This window comes from Oncorhynchus nerka, linkage group LG14 (genome assembly GCF_034236695.1).
Source record: "Oncorhynchus nerka isolate Pitt River linkage group LG14, Oner_Uvic_2.0, whole genome shotgun sequence".
NCBI lineage: Eukaryota > Metazoa > Chordata > Actinopteri > Salmoniformes > Salmonidae > Oncorhynchus > Oncorhynchus nerka.
The window spans coordinates 36,269,744-36,287,474 of NC_088409.1; the positions used below are offsets into that span (position 1 = coordinate 36,269,744).

Genomic DNA, 17,731 nt, shown 5'->3' on the forward strand with positions numbered 1-17,731 from the left:
TTAGGTCCAGGAGTTTTTCTTGACCTGGAAAACATCAAGGCCCTAGTTGTCTATAATTATACATGAAATACAAAAATGATTTTGCCAACATTTTATTTAACAGGACCCAGTTTTGTTCATAATGACAGTGCCACGCTTTAGAACGTGAGGATTGCCTGGCTGTATTTGTATACTTTTAAAAATGCAGCCAGAGGGAGGGAACGAGCTCCTTATTCCTTTTAGTAATGTAGTCAGGCAATAGAATGGAGCCTTTTATCCAACTACCTAGAGATCAGTGCTTACTTTATGGAAGGGAGTATTTTAAATATCTAGTTTGAGGACGGCAGTGTATATTTAAGCAATAAGGCCCGAGGGGGTATATGGCCAACATACCACAGCTAAGGGCTGATCTTGCGGAGTTCCTGGTTACAGCCCTTAGCTGTGGTATGTTGGCCATATACCACAACCCCCTAGACCACGCCCAGAAATTGGGAAAACAAACTATTCTTTACCATTCATCCCATTGGAAAAGAGCTTTTTTTTTTTTACAGAATTAACAAAACATTCCAAAAAGCTGCTGTGTTGTTCAATGTGCATGTAGCCAGGTCAAAAATCACAACAGACTGTTCACAATGCTCCCAACGTAGGGAAATAGAGCCTATGAGAAGAACCTTGTGGCTTCAGGCTATTTGGAGTGGGGACGCAGAATGTAAGTAGGCTGTGTGTGTGGAAAGCATTGTTTAACGTCAGTCCGTTTGTTGTTGATGTTCCGGTCATAAGGGGCATGAGGCAAAATTATGTTTTTCTAAGTAGTAATCTTTAAACATATAGTTTTGTAATTGATTAAAACAAGTAGACAAGTTTTTGCTGTGAGCCAATGGGGTAACAGATGATTTCCCCCACAGGTGGGCAGGGTCACAACGTTCGAATACCGTCTGGGTGTAGGCTGCCTTGAACACCTCCCATAGATATTCAATCCATGCTCTGTATACCTCTTCTGATTGGTTGGTGTCGCCTGCATCTTTGCTTCTCGTTTCTATCCATCCGTCAACACTTACAGTCCCCAAGGGGCAGCGAATTCAGAGTAAGGGAGAGGAGTGCAGTGAGTTGAGTCGAAGTTCCGCATGTACTTCCGTGCCTGAGAAGAGAGAGGGAACAAGTGATGAAACAGATGGGGGGGGGACAATATAGGAGATAACATTCCCAATAAATTAATCTGTAGATTTTGTCTTACGGAAGCCCACTTGCCACTCAACATATAAAAAGGGAATCAGATGTAGAACGCAAGTCATGTGGTAGAGGGTGAACAATGGAAGAAGTTGTTTCTCACCAGGAAGAGAGCCAGCTGTCGTCTTCCCTCCAGTGTCATGTCCTCACCTGACAAAACAAACAGGAAAGGCTTAAAAATGACACGTGTGTTTATATAGGTTGTTTTAGGTCTCTTTATGCAGTGTTGTGTTTTGTCCTATTTTTAATCACAGCCCCCGTCCCCACAGGGGGCCTTTTGGTAGGCAGTCATTGTAAATAAGAATTTGTTCTTAACTGACATGCGTAGTTTAAAAAATATATATAGATACAATCTCAGAGAGCAGTGGTGTAAAGTACTACTTAAGTAGTTTTTTGGGTCTCTGTACTTCACTACATTCCTAAAGAAAATTGTCATTTTTACTCCATACATTTTCCCAGAGACCCAAAAGTACTAGTTACAATTTGAATGCTTAGCAGGACAGGAAAAAGGTCCAATTCACACACATCAAGAGAAAGTCCCTGGTCATCCCTACTGCCTCTGATCTGGCGGACTCACTAAACAGAACGTCCTGGTCATCCCTACTGCCTCTGATCTGGCGGACTCACTGAACGTCCCTGGTCATCCCTACTGCCTCTGATCTGGCGGACTCACTAAACAGAGAACGTCCCTGGTCATCCCTACTGCCTCTGATCTGGCGGACTCACTAAACAGAGAACGTCCCTGGTCATCCCTACTGCCTCTGATCTGGCGGACTCACTAAACAGAGAACGTCCCTGGTCATCCCTACTGCCTCTGATCTGGCGGACTCACTAAACAGAACGTCCCTGGTCATCCCTACTGCCTCTGATCTGGCGAACTCACTGAACGTCCCTGGTCATCCCTACTGCCTCTGATCTGGCGGACTCACTAAACAGAGAACGTCCCTGGTCATCCCTACTGCCTCTGATCTGGCGGACTCACTGAATGTAAATGATGTCCGAATGTTGCAGCTGCCCCTGGCTGTCAAAAAAAGTTCATTGTGTCGTCTGGTTTGATGTATAGCATTTACTTTGTACTTTTACTCAAGTATGACAATTTACCATTTAAAATCTGATATTTCTAGACTTTTACTGGGTCATTTTATATTAAGGTATCTTTACTTTTACTACCTCTGGCAGAAAGGAGCGTCTAAGGGGCAGTGAACAAACCCTTTTGATAAAAGGACAAAGACCAACATAAATTCCATCAGGTAATTCATCTAGGGAGATTGTAATCTAACTCAAACAGTTGTAATGGTGTTGTCATTGAGGAGCAGTCCTACCAACGCTCCAGGGGAAGAAAACGTCTCTCTCCGTCTTATACGACTGCAGTACAGACACACACCAGTCATCATCCACCTCATAGCTACTGTACACCGCTGCCTCTTCTACGTGGTTGGAGGCTGCCAGCCATGCTCTGATGGCCCTGACTCCATCGTCTGTCATCACCTTGGGGTACCTGAAGATATGACATCAGAAAGGGTTTGAACAGAAACACATCGCTCACACACTGTTCCTAGTGTATGTATATGGTACAAGGCAACACCATAGCCGTCTGTGTGAGGTTGTGGATAATCAGGTCTGTAGTGGACAATGTGTACATAGACATACACAGCCTGTGAGAGGTCTTGGAGACGGAGAACCGACCTGAACTGCAGAAGTTTGAGCAGGAGGTTGTTTCCTCTGTTAGACATGATGTCTTCTGGACCCCTGAAACACAAGTCAGTCAGTGAAACCAGTCTACCTAGATTTACCAGTGCATATCTAATCTGAACGGGCCCTTTTCATTATTCATGCCTTCATAGTGACTCACGTGGTGGTAATGATTTCATCTTTGGTTCTTCTGATCAGAAGCACTGGTCCCTGGTACCTAAGGAAGAACTCGAGTGTTTGGGTCACAAAATCTCCCATCGGGTAAAACAGCACCCCTTTTGACCTCCCATACATATATTTGCCCATTGTAAAAGTGCTCAGAAAGTGTCCTTTTGGACCTACTTGCCAAAACATTCAGGAGAATAAAGGTGCTCAAAGTTGAATTAATTTGCATATCCCACCATACCACACATCCTTGTCTTCATCACTGGAAAAGATAGTTGTAATTGATATTTAAAACCCAAACTATTTTATACTTAAACACAATTATCTAAAAACTTGTAAAACTCTTTTGTTCTTCATATTTGTATACATTGTAGCTTATACCCTACTTTAAATCTGAAGTTGTGTTGTGCCCACCCTCAGGTGAGACATGGTCTTGAATACAGTAGGTCACAATACCAGAATGGACTTCAATACAGATGCCGTCATGTTTCTCAACACCAAAAAAGGAATATTAGCCAGTCACAGAATGGCACTTGATACAGAAACTCAGCTACTGACTACTGTCAATCGTTGAGCATCTTTTAAATTCAAAATCATTAGATTTTACAGTTTTTACTGTAACATTTTTCAGAGACGGCTATGTATGGATGAATCAATTATACAATCAATTTGACTAATTATTCACATAATGGAAATGTATTTGAATGATTGATAAACTGGGTAAATCAAGTAGTAACCTAGGCCTATACACAGTGTACAAAACATTGAGAACACCTTCCTAATATTGAGCCCCCCCTCAGAACAGCCTCAATTCGTCAGGGCATGGACTCCATAAGGTGTTGAAATCATTCCACAGGGATGTGGCCCGTCTTGATTCAAGTTGGCTGGATGTCCTTTGGGTGGTGGACCATTCTTGATACACATGGGAAACTGTTGATCGTGGAAAAGGCAGTATAATCTTTTGTCTTTCCCATTCACCCTCTGAATGACACAGATACACAATCCATGCCTCAATTGGCTTAAAAATCCTTCTTTAACCTGTCTCCTCCCCTTCATCTACTCCAGTGGTTCCGAAACTTTTTAATAGTCCCGTACCCCTTCGAACATTTAAACTCCACCTACGTACCCCCTCTAGCACCAGGGTCAGCGCACTCTCCAAATTTGTTTTTTTGCTATCATTGTAAGCCTGCCACACACACGCACACAATACATCTATGAAACATAAGAATGAGTTTGTCACTTCCCACGAGCTGGGTTGTGACAGAGCTCTTAAAGGACCAGGGCACAAATAATCAATAATTTTGCTCTTTAGTTAGACATCTTACATATAAAACCTATAAATACAAAAATGTGTTCCATCAAAAAATGTGAATAACTCACCACAGGTTAATGAGAAGGGTGTGTGTGAAAGGATGCATATAACTCTGCAATGTTGGGTTGTATTGGAGAGAGTCTCAGTCTTAAATCATTTCCCACACAGTCTGTGCCTGTATTTCATTTTCAAGCTACTGAGGGCCGAGAATCCACCCTCATGAGGTACGGGGTTGCAAAGGGCATCAGTGTCTTAATAGCGAGATTTACCAAGGCAGGATACTCTGAGCACAGCCCTATCCAGAAATCTGCCAGTGACTTCTGATTAAATTCAATTTTCACAGAACCACTTGTTGCAATTTTGATGGGGCTCTCTTGTTCAGATATCGGTAAGTGGACTGGAGGCAGGGCATGAAAGGTATAATGAATCCAGTTGTTTGTGTCATCCGTTTCGGGGAAAGTACCTGCGTAATTGCGTACCCAACTCACTCAGGTGCTTCGCTATATTACATTTGACATTGTCTCGTCTTTGCCTCTTGATAACCAGCGCACTGCTGTATGTTGCAGAATCGTTACATGGTCGCTGCCCATATCATTGCATAGTGCAGAAAATACAAGAGTTCAAGGCCCCTCGGTACACCGCAGCATCCGCAAAGGGAATGCCTGACAGCTTGAAAGACGTTTTGGACACGACAGTGAAACGTTTTTCAAGCGGTCAGGCATTCCCTTTGCGGATGCTGCGGTGTACCGAGCAACTGCTTGCACACCCATGTCTCCCTGTCATGGCTTTTGCGCCATCAGTACAGATACCAACATGAGCAGCAGCTACGTTTGGTTACATACGGACTGTTAGTGGAATTCCCGCGAGAGAGTAACAGTTAATGTGATTGGATGCTAATTATTTGATAAGGCTACCTGTATTTGACATTGTGTTGTTATTTCACTGAACTGAAGATGGTTTAATTTGATTTTTGGCAGTGAAACGAGGCTACTCAGGCGAGAGAAAAAAACTCACCCAAATGTATAGCCCTGTTGGAAAATATAAATGGACTGTTTTGAAAATCTGAAGGAAAATGTAACAAATATATATATATACTTTTAAACGTGAATCACATTTTTATTTGGTTTACCCCCGAAGGCACTGCGCGTACCCCAGTTTGGGAACCACTGATCGAAGTGGATTCAACACGTGACATCAATAAGGGATCATAGATTTCACCTGGACTCACCTGGTCAGTCTGCAATGGAAAGAACATGTGAACCCAATGTTTTGTACACAATACAGATGTATGCATATTCAATATGAGTGTGTGTGCATGCATTGAGTTGAGCTTGTTTTGGCTGATTTCATGGGACTACAGATGAGTTATTTTATTGTACTGATCAACATCATTTAAATGACTTAAATGTAAATGTAATTTACATAGAAGTAGCTTATTTAATATAGCTGCACGCTGTGTCTTTAACCAGTAATGATGTCATTCACGAGGCAAGGGGGGGACCGTTGGAGCTCTATTAGCTAGAGGTCAACAGATTGATTTTTCAACGGCAATAACGATTATTGGAGGACCAAAAATCGGCCAATTTTTATTTATTTATTTGTAATAATGACAATTACAACAATACTGAATGAACACTTATTTTAACTTAATATAATACATCAAATAAATGATGAAATGTTCAATTTGGTTTAAATAATGCAAAAACTAAGTTTTGGAAAAGAAAGTAAAAGTGCCAGCTTGAGATAGCTACCGAACTAGACAACAAACTCCGTAGCACAGAGTATATCCTCCATATGACGTTGAGAAATAGTGCATTGTGGGTAGTTTAGAAGTTATCCAGAAATAAGTTCAAATGTAATAACCCAAAAACTTAACTATATGTTTGTACTTATAGGCAACCAGATCATTACTACAACTAAGCTACTTAGTCTGACCACACTTGTTATATGGTGAGTTAAAATTCATGCTTCCTACCCTTTAAAAAAGGTTGGAAAAAAATTTAACATCTAGAATTCATACAATAGTTTGACAACCCTGTTTTTAAGCTTTTAATTTATATCAAACTCAAAAGTTAAAATTTTCCTGTGATGAAGACATGGATATCTGATGGTATGGTAGGATATGCAAAATAGGTCAACTTTGGGCACCTTTATTCCCCTGAATGTTTTGGCATTCAGGTCAAAAAGTCCCTTTCCGACCACTTCTTCCATGGGTAAACATATACGGAATGTTTTGTTCAAATCAAATGGGATGCTGTCAAAACGTGATTCAATTCAAATAAATGTACCCAATATTTTCCATGGATGATATGTTCGTGTCAGTCACACACACGTGTAAAGTGTTTTTGTGAGTAAAGAGTGTTGCACTTACTTGCAGAGCTGTTCTGCGCTGTTGAGGTTCATGTACTGCCTGACTGTGTGTGTCACCAGAGGCCCTGAAACACACCATTTTCATTGTCAGATCCTGAACCAAACACAGCCCGTACAAAGACACACACCTCAGGCCTTTAGAAGCTCTTATCCAAAGTGACTGTATTCACTTCTTAATATATATATTCTTATAGAATATATCTCATAATAGGAAAAAAAAAAAAAGTGTACACAATACATTTGTTTATATGAAATCACTGTTTTTTTCCCACGCCTTGACCTATGACCCCTGCGAGAGACTCACTCCAGCTGTCGGGCATGACCTTGAGGGCCAGCGGAAGCAGGTCATCAAAGGAGGCGTCCAATACCAGCGCTTGGATCTCTGGATAGGACATCACAGCCCAACTGGCTGAGAGACAGAGAGAAATATATAGACAGAGAAAGAGAAAAGGAAATATGAGAGGGGAGGGGGAGAGAGGGTGGGCGAGAAGAGCGAGATAGAGAGAAAATGAAGAGAAGGGGAGAAATAAAGAAGTGGTGCTTACAATATGTTGGTGAAATTGGTCATCTCATTCCCACAACAGACTAGGGCCAGACAAACTGCATATACCAATAGGGTCCCTACCTGTGAATCCCCCTATGGACCAGGCATACACCATTATGTCACTGAGCTGGAAGCCCAGCTTGTGCACTGCAAACTGGATCACTACATCCATGGCATTGGCCTCGTTCTGGGGGAACGGTACGCCCTGAGAGAAATAAGGGAGTGGATAGGGGAACGAAGAGTTATTGTTTTACATTTACTTTCACGTCAATGCACATTTTGAGACGGAAACAAATCTGCTGCTAACACAGACATTTAGATTTCAGTAATTTAGCGGAAGCTCTTATCCAGAGTGATTGGATACATTTTCCTACTTTTACTTGCTGGTCCCCTGCGGGAATTGAACCCAGAACACTGTGCGTCTTCCAACCTTCTCTATGAATGACACGTGTAGACAAACCAGACTTTCCACATAAGACAAACTTGCCTAATAATGCCGTTGAAATATGCTGGTAAGTTCACACAAACGCGTGATGGGGACGAGTGAGGGACACTAAGGCTTACCGTGCTTCCTGCAAAGCCAGGGTGGTTCCAGCCAAGCACTGAGTATCCACCTGCAACAGAGACAGAAACGGCTTTATACTGCTCTAGTTTAAATTTAACAGGTTAAGGAATATGTTAACCACCATGTATGAACAGTGATCTTCACAACGAAAGATGGTAAGTAGGATGGAAGTAGGAAAGAAGTATTTGATGTGTAAAAGTGTCAGAGGTTCCTTACCTTCCAATGGAGTGTTCATACAGCCCACCTCATAGAAGCCTGCGTTCCCCTCACAGCAGATCACCTACAACATACAGCCAACACTACAGACCTCGCAGGGAAACATGGGTAATGTAGTTCTGATGGTTCAGAGCCTACTGTAGTCCAGTTCCTTATTAGAGGAATCATGGGTAATGTAGTTCAGATGGTTCATAGAGCCTAGTGCAGGTCCTTACCAGAGTCTGTCCGTGCAGTCCTTCTTCTCTTCTGCGGTCCACAAACATGGTATCAATCTCATTCCCATCACACGCCACCAGCTTGTTCCTCTGGCCCTCACACTGCACACAGAAGAGGGAGAGAGGTACAGAAACGGATCGGAAAAGAGAAACGTCAAGTTACGCAGTTCTATAAGATAAAGGCTGCATACAGTGCATTCTGAAAGTATTCAGACCCATTGACTTTTTCCACATTTTGTTACGTTACAGCCTTATTCTAAAATGGATGAAATCCCCCCCCCCTCCCTCCAGCTACACACAATAAAATAATGACAAAGCAAAAACAGGTTTTTAGAAATGCATGCAAATGTATTTTTTTAAATGATCAAACTGAAATAACACATTTACATAATGTGGAAGGACCACCAGAGGGCAGGCTGGGCTCACGGATAGTAGCCCAACAAGGCATGGGAGACAAGGTAACCAGAGGCAATTAAGCACAGCTGACGGTACTAATGACATACTCTCCTTCCCCTATAAGAGAGAGAATGGAACCAGCAGAGAGGGGGGAAAACTATCTCTGGAAGATGGCCACCGAGAGAGAGGAGCTATCCAGGAAGAACCACTAAGACGGTGACAATCCCGTGACTTTTGTTGTAGTTTAAAGATGATCCTATTGTGTTCCTGTTTCATCTGGAGAAGAAGATGTATGTTTTTCCTTGGAAGATTTTCATTGATTATGTTGTTTGTGTTGACCAAATGCCCTCAATAGAGAACTGTGTTCAATCAAGAAAACCTACTCCTGACTCGTTTATTCCACCTTCCCGCTTTAGAGTGACGCCCAATTACTTGGTCCGCTCACAATAAGTATTCAGACTTCACTCAGTACTTTGTTGAAGCACCTTTGGCAGCGATTACAGCCTCGAGTCTTCTTGGGTACGACACTACAAGCTTGGCACACCTGTATTTGGAGAGTTTCTCCCATTATTCTCTGCAGATCCTCTCAAGCTCTATCAGGTTGGATGGGCGATCGTCGCTGCACAGCTTTTTCAGGTCTCTCCAGAGATGTTCGATCAGGTTCAAATCCCGGCTCTGGTTGGGCCGCTCAAGGACATTCAGAGACTTGTCCCGAAGCCACTCCTGCGTTGTCTTGGCTGTGTTCTTAGGGTTGTTGACCTGTTGGAAGGTGAACCGTCATCCCAGTCTGAGGTCCTGAGTGCTCTGGAGCAGGGTTTCATCAAGGATCTCTGTACTTTTCTCCGTTCATCTTGCCCTCGATCCTGACTCGTCTCCCAGTCCCTACCACTGAAAAGCATCCCCACAGCATGATAATGCCACCACCATGCTTCACTGTTGGGATGGCACCAGGTTTCCTCTAGACATGACGCTTGGCATTCAGACCAAAGAGTTCAAGCTTGCTTTCATCAGACCAGAGAATCTTGTTTCTCATGGTCTGAGAGTCCTTTAGGTGACTTCTGGCAAACTCCAAGTGGGCTATCATGTACCTTTTACTGAGTGGCTTCCATCTGGCCACTCTACCACAAATGCCTGATTGGTGGAGTGCTGCAGAGATTGTTGTCCTTCTGGAAGGTTCTCCCATCTCCAGAGGAACTCTGTCAGAGTGACCATCGGTTTCTTGGTCACCTCCCTGACCAAGGCCTTTCTCCTGGGGTTCCACATTTCTTCCATTTAAGAATGATAGAGGCCAGTGTGTTCTTGGGGACCTTCAATGCTGCAGACATTTTTTGGTACCCTTTCCCAGATCTGTGCCGACACAATCCTATTTCGGAGCTCTATGGACAATTCCATCGACCTCACGGCTTGGTTTTTTTGCTCTGAAAACTGTGGGACCTTATATAGACAGGTGTGTGCCTTTCTAAATCATGTCCAATCAATCGAATTCACCACAGATGGACTCCAATCAAGTTGTAGAAACATCTCAAGGATGATCAATGGAAATAGGACGCACCGGAGCTCAATTTCGAGTCTCATAGCAAAGGGTCTGAATAGTTATGTAAATAAGCCATGTTCTAAAAACCTGTTTTAGCTTTGTGATTATGGGGTATTGTGTGTAGATTGATGAAGAAAATGTATTTAATAAGGCTGTAACATAACAAAATGTGGAAAAGGTCAGGGGGTCTGAATACTTTCTGAATGCACTGTATATGAATACAAGTATAACTATTGTAAATGAATGTAACTTGACCCTACTGTGATGTGTGATGACTCACCTCTTCTATAAGTCTAGCCTGGCCCTGTTGTAGCATGGGTCTCATAGCCCTTTGCAGTAGGTATACAGACCCAGGGTACAGAATCCTCCTCCCAAATGAGTGGGCAATCAGAAAACTAGAAAGAGGGAGGGGATAGAAAAGGTAGCGTCAGTGGGCTAGCAGGCAGTAATGTAATATCAATCAAATATACCAAGCCTGCCTGCTGTAAGTGTGGCGCAGAGAGATATTATTTGTATGTATTTAGTTACATTATGACCTGTGTTGTACGATATCTGATTATGTTGCATGGTAGTGTGGTATATTGTAGTCTATTGAGTGTTTATACCTGACGATGTGGTATGGTAGAATATAGTGCATTTAGTTTAGTACCTGATGTGGTAGAATATAGTGCATTTAGTTTAGTGCCTGATGTGGTAGAATGTAGTGCATTTAGTTTAGTACCTGACGGTGTGGTAGAATATAATGTATTTACACTGAACAAAAATATAAAAACGTAACATGTAAGGTGTTTCATGAGCTGAAATAAAAGATCCCATAAACGTTCACTCACAAAATGCTTATATCCAATTTTGTGCACTATTTTTTTTACATCCCTGTTCGTGAGCATTTCTCCTTTGCCAAGATAATCCATCCACCACACAGCCTGGGCATATCAAGAAGCTGATTAAACAGCATGATCATTACACAGGTGCACCTTTTGCTGGGGACAATAAAAAGGCCACACAACACAATGCCACAGATGTCAAGTTGAGGGACCGTGCCATTGGCATGCCGACTACAGGGACATCCACCAGAGTGGTTGCCAGAGAATGTTACATTTATTTACCAAATTTACCAGCTGCCACAAACATTGTTTTAGAGTAATTGTCAGTACGTCCAACTGGCCTCACAACCACAGACCATGTGTACGGCGTCGTGTGGGTAAGCGGTTTGCTGATGTCAACAAAGTGCCCCAATGTGTTGCTGGGGTTATGGCAGTTTCCCAAAAATCGGTCTTTGGGAACCAAAGGGGTGCACGTTTTGGTTTTTGCCCTAGCACTACACAGCTGATTCAAATTATCATCAAGCTTTGATTATTTGAATCAGCTGTGTAGTGTTTTGGGGGCACCCATTGGGGACCGAGTTTGGGAAAAGCGGGGTTATGGTATGGCCAGGCATAAGCTAAGGCCCATTGTCATGCCATTCATCCACCGCCATCACCTCATGTTTCAGCATGATAATGCACGGTCCCATGTTGCAAGGATCTGTACACAATTTCTGGAAGCTGAAAATGTCCCAGTTCTTTCATGGCCTGCATACTCACCAGACATCTCACCCATTGAGCATGTTTGGGATGCTCTGGATCGACACGTACAACAGTTCCCACCAATATAAAGCAACTTCGCACAGCCATTGAAGAGGAGTGGGACAACATCCGAGAGGCCACAATCAACAGCCTGATCAACTCTATGTGAATGAGATATGTCGCTCTGCATGAGGCAAATGGTGGCCATACCAAAAAAATGACTGGTTCTGATACACACCCCTATTTCTTTTTTAAAGTTATGACCAACAGATGCATATCTGTATTCCCAGTCATGTGAAATCCATAAGGCCTAATGAACCTATTTAAATTGACTGATTTTCTAATATAAACAACAAAAAAACGTTGAATTCGTTGAATATTGCATTTCTATTTTTGTTCAGTGTAGTTTAGTACTTGACGATGTAGCACGGTAGGGTACAGTGTGTTGTGGGTTTCGTAGTCTGTTTATACCTGACAAAGTGGCATGGCAGACAGGGGTCGACATTCACGCTTGACCAGGGCAAGTAAAAACAATATTTAAAAAAGAAATGGCGAACAAGAAGAATATAGATTTAAGTTGTCCGAATGGACAAATAAAATAAATCACAATATAAATTAGGGTAGTCCATTCAGAACTGGATCTGTGTCCTCCACATGTAGCGTTACACTGTTCTCCCAATCTATGCGGAGCGCATCGGCATAGAATTATTGAAAGCCTGTATTGACAAGCACGAGTGGTCTTTCAATCAGGTAGTCGAGAGATGCGTTTGAGATCAAAGCGAACCGCATGTGCACATTTGTTGATATTCATTGCTTGTTAGTGAGTCATTTGCCCACTTATAGCTTATTTTTGGTCAGCAATGAAAATCCTTGCTGCGCAAGTCTCTCCTCTGGCAACAACCCACTGGCACACACAGGTGACACACACCCCATGATTTTTCCAGGATTTTCATATATATATATATATTATATATATCTATATAATATCTATATATCTATAATATCTATATTATATATCTATATCTATATTATATATCTATATCTATATAGAGAGAGAGAGATACACAACAGACTAACTAGATAGCCAATTCAAAACATAGTGTAGTTTGGCTGGTTATCTTGCTAGTTAACTACTTAGCATGTATTAATGTCATTGTCATGTCCGACGTCCTAAAATAACTTTCCACTGGCACTTTTGTATAACCGCAAATGGGGGACACAGTTGATACGGGTGCAGTTGATGAAACCAAATGCGGCATACTTCTGTTGTAAAACAGCCGCAAGCCCTCAATATTAGCTAGGATTCTCATCTATTCAATTCTGGCTATGTAATTCTGACAAAGTTACAAATACGTATTCTTAGAATAGCCTAATTGACAAGTAACAATGTTGTCAAGATCTTCCCTGAACACTGAATATTTTAACCTTACAAATAGATAAAACATCTTAGTTAGCTACCTCACCAACCTTAGCCATTTGATCCCTGGTTCATTTAACGAGGGAATCATTGTATAAAGACAAAGTATTTGGTTGTAATTGTAATGTTGCAGGGTGGACAAACCATCCTCCAGGACAGCTACTGGGTGTGCAGGCTTTCGCTCCAGCCCTGCTCAAAAAATAATCAGCTGCTCAACAGGACCTTGATAAGCTGACTGGTGTATTTGTGCAGGTTTGGATCCAAAGTCTGCACACCAGGTAGCTCTCCAGATGGAGGGTTGACGGACCACATGCGTTTTAAACAGTAGTCTTTTAAGTGTCGTGCTCAAGGCCACAATGGCAGAAGATAAGTTTTATGTTTTATTTACTTTACCTTTATTTAACTAGGCAAGTCAGTTAAGAACAAATTCTTATTTTCAATGACGGCCTAGGAACAGTGGGTTTACTGCCTGTTCAGGGGCAGAACGACAGATTTGTACCTTGTCAGCTCGGGGGTTTGAACTTGAACAACCTTCCGGTTACTAGTCCAACACTCTAACCACTAGGCTACCCTAGTAATGAAGGATATTTTACATCATACAACAATTTTCAGTCACCTTTTGCCACCCCGCCCCCCAAAAATAACATTTTCGCACAAGTTAAACATTTTAATAAATAACCCTGTCCTACTTGTCCAAAGAACAAGTGGCTAAAAATTGTAATGTCGAGCCCTGGTAGAGTACAGTGTATTTTGGATATTGTAGTCGGTCTATACCTGACGATGTGGCATGGTAGAGTGCGTAAAGAGTTGAGCACGCTGTCTGCTGCCCCTCTCAGTTTGGGCTCTGGCTTCAGTAGAGACACTCCTGCCTTGGACAGCAGCTTCCTGTCACACAGGATGTTAGAAGGGAGTTATATAGTGAAAATAGAGCCTTACTCTCAAATCATAACCCAGACATCCTGTTTACATTTTACTGTATCACCTGGTGTATTTCATACCAAAAAACTACAATCACAGTGTAAAAATGAACACGTGTAAAAGGCTCACAATCAGTACGCAAATTACACACACAACTCACGGATTGCTAACTTCTTCCCAGCTGAAGTCTGCCGGCCAGTGAGAGAAGTCAAAATCATAGCAGGCCAGCTTTTTCTACAGACAGTACATTCAAAATTAGTGATCAGAAAGAATAGCTGTGGCTTGTTTCTTGAATTCAAGATTGACAACCACTAGCAAAACAGGCCTGAAAATAATATCAAATGACATATAGGGTACTGGTTAGACATAACACACCATATGGGGAGTAAGGTGTCATTTGAGAAGCAGCCCAACTGTTGACAAGCTGTTGCCATAGCAGTGTTACCTTGTTGCTAGGCGTGTGGTTCTTCCTGGTTTCCTCCAGAATGGAGATGAACTGTTGATACTCAGAGTTCCTCCACCGTCCCCAACCTGAGAGGGAGGGAAAGGGAGAGAGAAGCAGCGAGTGCCAGAGAGAGTCTCAGTGGTGTACTTAGTGTACCTGACAGACACACCTTGTGAGGGAGTCAGTGTGTGAAATCGTAACCCCCACAGGAATGCAATCGTAGTTACCTGTAGCCTAGTCACACACAATCCAATATCTGTTCAGTAGATGAAGAACACCAGACACTACATTCTCTACAATTAGGTTTGAGATGCTATAATATTTTATTGGGGTGGGTGGGGGAGCATTGAACACAGAGGATTTCTCAAACCAGACCAATCCAGGAAGAGCAATACAAGTTCAGTAAAAAGAGTGGTAAAGTTCTCACCTCTCAGAAAGGCGACTCCCAGCAGACAAACCATTACAGTTCCCACATACTGACTGACTGGTACCAGCTTACTGCTGCAGATGTACCCTGAAACACACAGCAACAGTTAGGGCTACGAACACTACACAAACAATTAGGCTAGTAATAGCCATTTGCTTCCTCTTTCTTGCACTAAAGCATGCACACATGTCCTACGTCAAACTATAACACCACTAGCCAGTACCAATACTTACCTACTACACTACAGCTGGGTGGTATTGATAGTTAAACCCAATAAGAGCATTACTGCATGAGTCATGTTTTATTACCTTTCATATCGCATGAGCGAACACACACACACACACACACACACACACTACCTTTTCTGTAAAGGTAGCAGAGGAGGAGAGGGGAGCTGTAGTATGACAGAGACCACAAAGCTGATGCCTGGAGGGAGAACACACAAGAGAACAGTTACATCTCAACACAAAGTATGAGAATGTATAGACTACCTGTATAGCTATGTGAGTGTGCTACTTGTCTTTACTTGTGGCTTCAATTTATGCAAAAACAATAGTGTAATAGTAAAATAAAGTTTGTTCTCTAGCTAATCAAAAACAGATTAATGATCAACAATTTGATACAACTTGTGGTAACTTGCTAGTTATATACTGACCCATCCGAGGATGCTGTCAGTGTGTTTCTCCAGGCTCTTGGGTTGATAAGTCCATCCCTGGGGTTGTAAGAGAAAGGGAAGTAGTTAGCTGCTAAATGAGTGGTGACTAGCCAAGCCAGCTAACTGGATAACTGCAATGATTTCCCTGCCTAGCTAGTACAGCTAACGTTAGCTACCTAGCATAGCTAAAAGCGGCTTAGGTTACGTGCTTGCTAGCATGCTCACCTGCAACAACACAAAGATAGCCAGTATACTTGATTCTCCTTGGAATCTAGCTGAACATTCCCAAATGTGTTAACTATGCATCATTTTTCACATTGTCACCGGTCAGTGATTGACAGCAGTTTCAATAACACGTACTGACACATCCTGGCCGGAGCTAGTGCTAGCGTCGACCAAAGTTACATTCCTAGCCCTTCCTGGTCGGTCACAAACACGGTATCTGCCGTGAGCCTACCCTCCTGCCTGCTCTTCCTTCGGGTCGGGACTCCTCCTGTGAACGGTGCACTCTCTGGAGATGAGGCCCCAAAAAGCAACGAAACCACATCCAGCCGGCCATTCTTCCTCCGGTAGCCGACACAGGACATAAATTCCAAACATACAAAGTTCAAGCGTTTTCTTCTTTAGTATAATAGCTTTCGCAACCATTATATGTGCATACCGCCACCTACTGTACAGGTGGATAATAAATATCCCAAAAAGGAAATAATGCTAGGTACAAATAAATCCATACAAACTTTCAATAACACATTTTTAATTAAACTAAATCAGCCTGCTTTTCTGTTCTAATCAGTTACGTACACAGGCTCAGAAAGATCCTGTGAGGGTGGCATATTTTCTGGCCAAAGTAGTCCTTGCAGTGCGTCTGCCATGAAGTCTTCTCTGCTTCTTGGACACTTGTGCAGTACAATTAATAATGTGTATATAAATGCTACACAATCCACCTTCTTCACAGTAAGTGTATCCAGATCACTTTGATGTGTAACATTTGCGGTGCATCCACCGCCATATCTTCTTCAGAACTGTGGGCTGTTGCCCCTTCAACTCTCTTCACCGCCTCCATATAAGATATTTGCTGTACAGCCCTGATCCTTGACACATCAACATTTTTCACAGGGCACTTTGGGAATTCGTAAATATGATCTCCACCACAGTTGCAACATTTTACATTCAATAGCATATTCCTTCCGTCTGCAAACACTTCACACGTGGCCAAACTACAACTTTTAAAATGTATTTCATTGCATCGGGTTTTGCACGAACGCTCTTATGGGGTATCTTATATATTCCAGCTTCACATAGGGAGGTAGAAACCCTTCATCAAACATCAATAATACAGATAAACCTTGCTCCTTTTCCCCCAATTCTCCATACGGGTCGTGACGTGCATGAACTACTCCTGGATTTGTTTTGCCTAAGATATTGATTATCAATGTCCAATGGGACGCAAAAGATACCACCATTTACCGGGGCTCTGCTCCAAAAATCAAAGCTGTTCACTTCATGCATCGATCATTTCACAAGCAACAATGCACCCTCCTTTTGCTCTTTAGATACACACGATATCAAATCAAATGTATTTATAAAGTATTTTTACATCAGCAGATGTCACAACGTGCTTAACACCATAAAACACTCCTGGTTACTTTGACTGCATCCACTTTCCCACTTTTTCTTCACAATCCTAGTGGCTTCATAAGGATTTCCCAATGAACATACTTATCCAATAAACGTACTCCAACAAGCAACGACTAATTTTCCAAAATTATTTTAGCTGTTTTTGTACTATTCTTGGGCTTCACTGTTGTCCACTCATCTTTCTCACTAGCTGTACTCGACGCGCTTTCATCTTCAAACAACACTTCCACCATCTCAACCCTTTCTCAGAAGAACTTGTCACTTTCCATGCATGAGTTTTAGGATAAATAATTATTAATTTTACTGTCGTAATAAATGCTGCAATAACACAATTGTGACAGTGACATTTGGTTTGATAACAGACAATAAAGATTCATTTGACCCGTTTATTTGGTGATGTTTATTGAAACAGACAGACCAAAAGTCCAAGGTGAAGGTTTACATTTCCCCG

At 42.2% G+C, this 17,731-nt stretch overlaps 1 protein-coding gene across 1 annotated transcript; it reads right to left on the reverse strand.

Moving 5' to 3' along the window:
- Positions 1-76: 76 nt before the first annotated feature.
- LOC115140947 (phosphatidylserine lipase ABHD16A-like) lies at positions 77-16,253 on the reverse strand. Its single transcript, XM_029679465.2, has 19 exons — positions 16,100-16,253; positions 15,643-15,699; positions 15,347-15,413; positions 14,988-15,074; positions 14,561-14,646; positions 14,276-14,349; positions 13,972-14,082; positions 10,496-10,610; positions 8,286-8,387; positions 8,071-8,134; positions 7,854-7,903; positions 7,371-7,494; positions 7,050-7,154; positions 6,747-6,810; positions 3,059-3,115; positions 2,893-2,955; positions 2,529-2,704; positions 1,310-1,356; positions 77-1,117 (listed from the first exon to the last, which is right to left on the reverse strand). Exons 1-19 carry the CDS (start codon positions 16,199-16,201, stop codon positions 1,034-1,036), a joined length of 1,635 nt encoding a protein of 544 aa, XP_029535325.1. The 5' UTR covers positions 16,202-16,253; the 3' UTR covers positions 77-1,033.
- Positions 16,254-17,731: the final 1,478 nt, after the last annotated feature.